Raw genomic sequence first — 10,226 nt, 5'->3', positions numbered from 1 at the left:
GGGGTTGCCCGGGGGGGGGGGCATGTTGAAGCTTCGATTTGACCGATACATTACTAGTAGATAACGTTAGATATGGTCCCAAAGAAAATTTCGCCAAGATTTGCCAAATTAGGTGATTCGCTGGTTTTGCACGGCGCATCTCTTACTGCGCATAACAAGATGGCCGCCGTAAATAACATTATTAAAATGAAGTTTACTGAAGAGAAAAGCTACTGGAATTTTTGCTTGCGGTCGTTTCTTATGAGACTCAATGTGTTGGGAATGTCCATAACGGAAGCAGTACGCGTGTTGCTGAGTTCGACTTCCTGCTCACTTTGATTATCATTTAAACGCTCTTTCTATCACATTGTGCCCTAATGTGATATATCGATGTAAATTCTGTAAAAATGGATTTTTTGATACTTTCTTCCCCTTTCACGTAGATGCCATTTTTGAAACTCGCCCCAGTGCTCTCTCAAAAATCGGAGAAAATGCATTTGGTGCCCACTTCCTGCAGCTCGCTACCGGGAAAACGAGTACTGTGACCCCCATTTTTTATTTCATGATTTTACAGTAATAAGGACAGTGCTTTCTTTCGATGAGAACAAAAACTGCACAAATCTATGTTCAGTTTTACGGCAATTTTACTAAATTTTACGGATTGAGCTATCACTGGTCGAATAGCACGTGTCCAATTTAATTTTACTTTGGAGCGTAAAGTAAAAACAAGGGCATTACTGCGCTTTCCACAAACATGCGAACTCTCAAGTTCAAAAGCCGCCTGCACAATTGCGTTTTTCGCTACCGTCAATCATAGTTACGATCACAGGCAACGAACCTTGAAAAACACAAACACACAAAATGGATCGAAATCCACCAATCACAAATCACAAACCATGATCTTTTGAACCCGTTAAAATAAAGTTTTGTTTGCGTAAAGATCCGTTAAGATGATTCACGGCAGCGAAAACGCAGTTGTGAAGGCGGCTTTTGAACTTCAGAATTCGCATGTTTGTGAAAAGCGCAGTAAAAGGCATTTTTCTGGTACGTAAGTGGATAAACGATACATTAAAGTCAATTTCTGTGCGATACCACATGCATCATCCGAAAAACCTCTCTTTTTTGTCTAATTTTGGGCTGTGCGCGGTTTTTGTCAAAGGGTCCTAAATAGCTGCGCGGTGACCTTCACTTTTTATTACTTTTTTTAATCATATTTTTGACTTGTTACATCAGTGTACCAAGTTTCATCTACAATGTATGTTAGGTTCTTTTACTAAGGAATCACCTTGAATGAAATTGAATAAGATCGGTGAAGTCTGAAATAGTGCGAATGGACTTTTAAGTGACGTTTTCGGTTTTTTGTCATCCAAAAATTTTGCTACAATTCCAACGTGACGTAACGACTTCTCCTCTCTGTTAGTGTTGCCTATTGATAACAAAACAAACAAACAAGAAAAACCTTTTTGGTCTGCACCTGATGAAAAAAAAAATCAGGCTTGAACGGGATTCAAACCAATTACATCTGGCAGTGTTTTATTATTCGCCACTTGCACATCTCCAATAATGCACCTTATTTGGCCCCCCAAATTTTGCATAAGCATTGTTTTCAATTTCTCTTGGGACGGCTGTTGTATCCAGGAAAGAAATGAAAACCAAAGGTCATGCAAAATTTTTTTGGGGGGGGGTGGGAGGGGGGGGCAAATAACGTGCATTAAGGGAGATGTGCAAGTGGCGAATCTTATCAATAATCATCCAAGTTAGGGCTGGTCATATAGACCATATTACCTGATATGGTGTCAGATAAATGGCTATTTTTTTTCCTCCAAATTGCAGGAACCAATATATTCATGAGCATCCACGAGGTGATTGCAAATCCCAAGTTTATGGCAGGTGAATAATTGTTTTAAAGTCACTTCAGTCTCCGTGATAGTAAATGATTCAGTTTTTGGGCCGCATCTCAATGATCACCGTCAACCTGGTCGTTCAAATGTAAGTTGAGTTTGTCATTGGTTTTGCCCCAACTCGGAAAGCTTCCTTCTTGTATCTCAAAGGTTCCCCCACTCCGACTAAAAGTAACACTGTTTCCAAATTCCATTTGCCCAGGGATTCGTGTGCAAAAATACAAATTAAATCCGGTTTTGACACCGTGAAAACAAACGAAAAAGGCCTTTTGAACTAATTTCATAGTTGATTTTCGAAAAAAAAAGTGTAGTTTTCCCAGCCAAGATTACTTTTCAATCAACTCTTCTGTCCTTCCTTTGAACAAAAACAATTTTTAATTTGGAGCATTTTTTTTTCACAAGAACCTAATTAATTAATTCGGGAGCTATTCAACAAATCGCAAACCAGTTAAAAAATATGAGAAGACTTATCAGTTCAGACGCAAACAAAAGAGACACTTGGGTATGCTATCAACTTTTATTTCAAAAATCTCCGCCAGAAATTGATGATACGTCACCAAACGTATCCTGATCAACAGAAAGATGACCGCCGCCGGCTTCACTTACTAGCGAGCTCTCGTCATTTACATTGTAGTTATCAACAGATGGTAATGTCACACTTATTTTATGTTGAGGCTCATTTCCTTCTTGTTCTTGTTTAGCAGCCCCACTACTTTCCTCCCGGATGTCCATTCTGTTTTGTTCGCTTGTTTCTGGCTCTTTCTCCTTACTAGCGACATTAAATACTAAGGCTCCTTCGCGCTTTTTAACTGAGTAAGTGTTTTGAAAACTCGCCTCTCCTGATAGTTCACCTTCGCTTCTTTCAAAGAGAATGGCTCCCGGTTTTGGGTGCTGTTGCTGTTGTTTTGCACTAGTGAAAGATGATAACTCTGTGCCAAGCGTTCCCGGAAGTAGGTCGGAGGCGTGAAGAGAGCGGTCGTCCTGATTCGGCGCTCCGTCAAATGTTTTTTGGGGGTCGATTTGTGCGATTGTACTATTGGTCTTTGTTAAACCCACAGGCCGGTCAACCGCTTGCAATTCGCCGGGAAAAGGTGCAGAAGACATTTTCATTGCACCTGGAGGCTCCCATGAAGCTACCTCACCTGGAGAGAGATTCCCAGGGACTGAAATTGAAAAAGACAAATTCGAGTGAAAAGAACATAAGCTAACAAATACCTGAATTTGGGTAGCAAAACCACGCTTGTTCCTCAGACGTCATTTCGCGGGCAAACCAATGGCCGATAGCGTCGGCTGTTTACCCAGGCTTACATACATGCATACTGATTTCACTGCGGATCCTTCTCTCTGTTTACCCAGAGAGAAAAGCATAGTTCTAAGGAACAAGGTGTTTGTCTATACAAATTATTTGTAGCAGTTATCCTTTTTAAATACTAACCTATTTCACCAGGCTCCCTTTCACCACCGTTTTTTTGACCTTGATAAGGCATGCGCTGATGCTCTGGTAACAACTCTCCTTCACTGGCGCTGTTGTCCGCCGCCGGCGGCCGACTAAAATTCTGAATGTGGCTCAAAAGTACAGCCATTGGATCGCGAGTGGATCGTATTTCGCCTGGTTCTCTGTCACTAAAGTCGGTGATGGAGTCCTAGGAATGAAACAGATAATTGCTAACCTGTCTTTTCTAACACTTGAAAAGAGAACGAAACAAGAACGTTTTGCACTCAACCTCTTTAATATCCTCAGTGTCTTTCAAAGTGCTGGCAGAGCTGACATGATACGGGGAATCACTAACACTGCTGCCACTGTCACCATGGTCACGTCTTCTCCCACCATCTCCTGGTTGTAACAATCCTTTCACTGCTTTTCTTACACATTCGTTACGACTATCTGAGGACGGAGAGTCATTAATGGTTAGACATGATTGGGTGGTCCGCTATCAAGTTGCATGAATTGAGGCTGACTGCTTCAAGCACCAGATTATGATAGGCGAACCCTTGTTTACATTTTTTGCCTCATAAGCCAGCTCTTTCAACTTTTGGACCTAATTTCAATATGTGGCTACATCCTTTATGGGTACATCCTTTATGGGTACATCCTTTATGGCTACATCCTTTGAGTTATCTCTAAGACGAATGGTCAAAAATGTAAACAATGACTATAGACGTTTCTGTATCCTACCGTGACGAACGGTTACGACAGATATTTTCAGGAGCAACAATCGTTCAACTAAGTTGATCGGGTCAATTTATCACCGTAAAAGGATAGAAAAGCTGACGTTTGGAGTGCTATCTCTTCGTCAGTTTTATAACAAGGGAAGGGTGGGTAACAGTTTGCATCGCAAGTCATCTCAAAACTGTTCCTGCCTTACCTTGGTCTTGTCCTAAAATTGTCAAGTCCCAGTCTCCTTGCAAAGGTAGTTTTCTCTGTACTGCCATTTTAACAATACTGGGCGAAATAGCAAACTCTCCTTCACTGTAGATTCCCGCGTGTGCATATGGCTTCATAACGAAAACAAACAAGTATTCATAGTCACACTAAGGATACTTTAGTTCATAGCAGAGTTCGTAGCAAATGAACAAAAAACGAGAAGCACAGTAAAGGCAGTAAATGTGGTCCTTGGTCCGGACGAAAAAGACGTAAACGAGTATTTCGTATCTTAGAGGAAGAGTAGTGAGCTGAAATTTGTCCTGTACGTTGCCGTAATATTGTACTAACTTGAGACGAACCGACAGCTTCTGAGCTTTGCCGAAAATCCTGCATCATAGAAAACGACCGCTCCGTTTGAAGACACCTAGTCCGGCCAGTGGTTCCGGCCACTTTGGTCACTTTGTAAGTCGGCATCAAAAGTGCGCAAAATTCCTGTATATTTTCTATAGGCATCCTTTAAACTTCCAAACCAAAACGAGATTTCTGTTTAAAGAGCTAAAGTTTTGTCTCTTGAAGAAATTATTTTCGCCTCTGTGCGAATGTGTCTCGTGCAGTTACGATGCGACTTGGAAGCTTCTGCGAAATCGCCACCGTTTTAAATAAATTCAATCATACTTTAGAAAGAAAGAAAAATTTGTCGTCGCTTGTTTACGTCCTCAAGAAATTCGGAAAACTTCCCATCAGGAAATTTTATGTCTTATAGTCGTGCTGCGAAAGCAAAGAAATCCGACCGAGAAGCGTGCGTCATAAAGCACGTGCAGAGTAATGTTTTCCTGTTAGACCCATTGCTTGCGAAATTTTTGGACTTTGCTAAATCCTAAAGCTCCCTCTCCCTAATGAAACCAATCGGACGGATATAAGCTTCATCATTATAACCTTTTATATCATTACCTAATAAATAAAGTGCAGTGTTACTGGGAAAATCTCAAGCAATATATTTAACTTGAAGGCTGCAATCAACACATGGATTTGATCATTTACTCCTGTTATTGAAAGTGCTTTACTTGAAATGTGACTCAAAGATGAAAGATCCTCACTTCAATTCATAAATCTTAATTTACCAACAACTACACGAAAAGAAAACTGAATTTTCTATGGTTTTCCCTTTTCAATCACTATTTGGCTGGTTTATGTATCGTTCAGTCGCCCGACCAAGGACATTCTACGCAAAACTTACTTTGGAACATTATCTATAACTTTGGTTTTAAAATTCAAACTTTCGACCGAATTTTTTTGCAAGTCGAAAGAACATTTCTTGTACGCTGTGTACACCAAAAATTAGCTTTCTTAACGCACTTAATCGCATAAACATGACTTCAAAATATATATCCACGTAATTTAAGGCCCCATTAAAAAAGCAAAAATAACAGAACATAATTCACCTACGTTCAGGTTAAATTGATTTTCCCGCCTTCGCTAGCATCAGGAAAAATTTCCAAAAAAACCTTATTTTTTCCCGAAAATTACATCACAAAGTAAAGCCAGCCGGACCAAGAACCACATACTGTACTGTATACACAATTATTGGACGACGTGCTTTTGTTACATGCCGAATAATTACATAATTTAGGTCACGCAGTGCTATCAGCAGATAACTTGTTTCAGTTGATCTGGACATATAAAAAAAACTGAATCTAATAAAGATTAGAAGAAAATAACGACAAACGCACTGTCGCACGCACAGGGAACAGTTTATTGTTTTTCGGGAAAAAAGAAAAAAAAAAAGAAATGACCTTAGAAGTCCTGGCTAGCAGAGATCTGATTAACCTGTGAAGGCTCCTAGCCAGTGAGAAGGCAGATAGTGAATACAACGTATAATAAACTGGTTTAACCGAATGTTGTTCAATTTCATCTTCGAGTTGGAGAAATCAAACGAAGGAAGCGATTCCAGAAGTAAAGAACACAAAACATTTTCCCAAAGAACAGAAGTCTAAAATAGACTGAACATATAACGCGCTGTGACTCTTACTGTGATTGGCTCCTCTTCAAGGTGCTGGTTTAATTTAAAATAGACTGAGATGCTTCAACATTCCTCGTCAAAAATCTTGAAACACTTGTGTGCGTTTTCCCTTTCCCAATGTTGATTTGGGCATTACAGCGGTCTCAGTGCTTCAAAATACGCGTGGCTCAACATTGGGGAGGGAGAGGGCACATTACAGTGAGAACAATATTGTGAGGAGTAAATCTCAAGAATTTTCTAGAAAATTCAAGACAAGCGGTGTCTGTTTCAAGGATTTTTGACGAGGATTGAAGCTCTATAGCAACGGAAGATGTGCTAAACGCTTTGCTTTAAGACTGAAAAAAGTTACTTTAATTGAGAAACTATCCAACAATAATAACATGGGATGAGACGGGGAGGGGGGGACTTTTACCTGTATCATTTCTCCCTCAGACATCTCCTCCTCAGTAGTTATTGTCGTTGTACCCAGGGTGGTAGATGACAAGCTGGATGGACTGCTGACCGACGGTTTGGCGGACTTGGGTGGTGTTTGTTTCTTTTGGCTAATTGAGGGTTCCTTAGATTGACTGGGTTCCTCAACTCTGAAGCATTGTTCGGAAAAAATAGAAAAAAACACAGTTTATTATAATTAAAAATCAGAAACCAGCACAGCTAGATCGCCTGTTAACATACAAAACCAAAACTACAGAAAAAGGGCATTTGCCTCCCAAATTCTTACGATAATCACCCTCAACTGTTACAGTCAATATTTAAGCAATAGAAAACGTTTTCCGTGTTTGCATAGCCTGATATAAACACGAGAGGGGTTGGGAGAATTCGAGACAGTTATGCAAACCCGAGACGAAGTCGAGGGTTTGCATAACCGACGAGAATTTTCCCAACGCCTCGAGTGTTTATATCAGGCTATGCAAACACAGGAAAAAAGTTTTCTATTGCTTTTATAAAATAACTTTCCCTAGAAAAAAATCTTGTCCACGAAGTCTTGCACGCGTAATGAGTTCTTGTTTTGCAAAAAGATGCTTTGCAAAATACGGAGTTTTCTCGCTTAAAATGTCAGCTTAAGCGAAGAAAAATTGACTCACCTTCTTTGTAACGATTTTCCATGTTTCAGCCGACGAAGGAATGGGTAAATAAAGTAAACTTGTCGAGTTTTGAACTCGAAAACTTTTTCAAATTTGGTGCTTGCGTGATTAGCGCTCGAAAAGCCAAACAACTTGACGCCACAACCATGTTTACATACTCTCATGCAAACACTGCTCTCGGCCAATCAGAGCGCGCGTACTATCTTAGTTATTTTATAAACAGGAATGCGGGGATCCCCACTCGCAACCTTGAGCACCCAAATTTAAATAAGCACTCAGCTGACCGTGTTTGAAATGAACTCCGGTTCTCTTTCATGTATAATTCGGCGGCATATCAAAGGTCATAACAAAAGGATATAACACCAGAATTAAGAAAAAGCTGAGCATGACCAGGTTAAAAAAATTGGAAAAATTTTACTACCCTGACTCTTGTTGGAATTGAGAAGATGAGGTTGGGCGTGCTGTCCGGGAAAGCGCGCATGCCTAACTTCATTTACCTTACATCACAGCCTCATTGTTAAACTTTAAACAGCCTCACGCAAACATTTAATTTTAGTCGTCGAGTAAAAAAGTTTCAACAAGGATGTGATTAAACACTTCTGGTACTTACACGCTTTGCCCAGGATCAGGCTCGGGCTCAGGCTCCGGCGTTGGCGTTTTCACTGAAATTGAAGGAGTAGGAGTGGGAACAAGTGTGTCTTGAGATACAACATGTACTTCTGGCTCTTGTATTGACGGCTCAGGTGTGGATATACTCGCGGGAGGGGACTGATCACGAGGTGGTGTTGCGACTGGGGTGCATATCGGAGTTTTTGCTTCAGATACCTGCAGTGAGAGGATAGGAACTAAACCTAATTGACCTGCACTGCAACGGAAGCCTTTTTCCAAAAGGTAACAAACCTGTTCACCAGTCTCCTCCTCTTTATTCTGCTCTTCTCTGATAGGTTCAAATACTTTTTCTTCTTCTCCGCTACCTGACAGGGTAGGCTCTTCACTTGATACTGAGGGGGTGGGAGTGCGTATAGGCGTTGCAATCACTGGTGAGTCATGAGCACTTTCCTCTGATTCTGGAGGTGTATACTCCGGGGTTGGGGTGGGGGTGGAAAGTGGTGTTTCCCTGTGGGAAGGGGTGCGTGAATGCTCTTCTTCCTCCTGTGAGATAAAGCACTGGATAGTCAGCATATGCTTTCAATGGTCAGCGGTGAGCTGGCATGATGGATGTCTGAATTTAGCTCCGCCGTCTTGAGTGCTTTATAGACACTTTGACTTAAAACTTATTCTAGGCTTTTTATGTCTATTATCCATGGTGTCACTGCCCGCCGCAATTAGCCTGCGCTATTTGCGGGTATTGTCAATCAAGTTAAGGTGGCTGCCTAGAGTAAATTGGCCGTGCGCAGCCTGAGCGCTAGTATGGCGCGAGCTTTAAAATCCGCGCGGCGTCCACGCAAAAATAAAACAAACATGGCCTCTTTGTTTCGAAATATTCCCCCCAGAAAACTTTATTAACTTTCTGTTGAAGCTCATTGTGCAAAAAGTTTGGCTAGTGTAGGTCAAACATTTATAAGAGGAGACAATGTTAAATTACACTGGTTACAAGTCACTATCGATCTCCATAAGAGTAAATTGTATGTAAAAACGAAGCAGAAATTTTCCAAAGACATCAGTTCGTTTGCTTCAAAAGTAGACAAACGTAAAATAGTCCAAGTAAATGGTAAATGGAAACTTTACAAAGAAAACAAAGAAATAAGTACACTAACCCTAAAGGAAGCAATGTTACTGTTTCTGGCCTTTGGTTCACGGTCAGTGGAAAGATATGAAAGATCGAGCCAAGTCCCGAACAACCACTGAAGAATGTCTTCACCGGCGGTGCTCCTCGGTCACTTCATTTGTGTTGCATTTGATTTGATTAAGAAATTCTAGAAGTGGCTTTAAGGCTGTGGCTGTTTTGCCGACTTTATCACATTGTTTAAAAAACTTTTCAGAAGAAAGGTTTCCCACTTAACTTGCATCCTGATCGAAGGAACCTTCCCATCGACGAACCAACATCCTTGTACTTTTTCCTTTTCAAAAGTTCTTTAACGTACGAGATGCATTAGAAAATGTTGTTGCACAACGAAAAATAATTTCTGAGTCACAGATTAACCCTTGACGAAAGCAATAGTAGGTTATCCGTCGAGAACTACGGTCTTGTACGTGCATGAGGACGTGATGTACTTTTTCTAGATCGGCGCCATCTTTTACAGCAGGCTTTTAAAGAAAAACTTCGCCGTCGAAATTATCCCTGAAGAGGAACAAGGTTGAAAAAGTATCCGGAAGTGGGCTAGCATTTGAAGATCTGCAAACAGTCGGTACAACAGATTAGGAAATGACGGCCTTATCACGATCCTTGCAAAACCACCGTCTTCATCTCCGATGATCCCCATCCGCAGGAGTAGTGACCACCACGGCTCGAAAACATCCACCGCCAGTGTTTGGTATAAAATTGAATCCGCTATCTCTCCTATTTCAACAGCCGAGATATCACCGTAATAATACTGATAAACAGCTTTAACAATGGCTTTCGTGCTTTTCGAAGAAATCACATGTTTTCAGCTATGTGAGTTATGCCCATGCGAGTGTGATGGCTCGCGCGCGTATTTTGCTCAAACGACCTCGAACCACGCGTGTTTTTCGGATTTTTGTGACGTCAGCGTAGTTAATTAACCGTGAATTTCTCGCGTTTCCTTCGGTAAATTTTTTTGAAAATCGCCTCATTTCTTAACAGTTGCAGTACCTTTGTACTATCCTTTTCTTGTTAAAATCTGTAAGAGCTAAACTCCTCTATTAAGAAATGTTACAAATTTCAAATTATTGGCGAAACCGTCTTAACGACCCCATGT

General features: G+C 40.8%; 1 protein-coding gene across 1 annotated transcript in view; it reads right to left on the bottom strand.

Moving 5' to 3' along the window:
• Positions 1-2,387: 2,387 nt before the first annotated feature.
• LOC140942654 (uncharacterized) overlaps positions 2,388-10,226 on the bottom strand; it is a 69,065-nt gene continuing 61,226 nt past the window's right edge. Inside the window, exons 24-30 of the mRNA XM_073391599.1 lie at positions 8,248-8,499; positions 7,958-8,172; positions 6,678-6,846; positions 4,247-4,376; positions 3,605-3,765; positions 3,316-3,523; positions 2,388-3,043 (exon numbers count right to left, since the gene is read on the bottom strand). Coding sequence (XP_073247700.1) covers positions 2,403-3,043; positions 3,316-3,523; positions 3,605-3,765; positions 4,247-4,376; positions 6,678-6,846; positions 7,958-8,172; positions 8,248-8,499 — 1,776 coding nt within the window. The 3' untranslated portion in view covers positions 2,388-2,402. The remainder of the gene's footprint in view (positions 3,044-3,315; positions 3,524-3,604; positions 3,766-4,246; positions 4,377-6,677; positions 6,847-7,957; positions 8,173-8,247; positions 8,500-10,226) is intronic.

This window comes from Porites lutea, chromosome 7 (genome assembly GCF_958299795.1).
Source record: "Porites lutea chromosome 7, jaPorLute2.1, whole genome shotgun sequence".
Classification (NCBI taxonomy): Eukaryota; Metazoa; Cnidaria; class Anthozoa; order Scleractinia; family Poritidae; genus Porites; species Porites lutea.
This window is presented reverse-complemented; position numbering and strand designations above follow the sequence as displayed.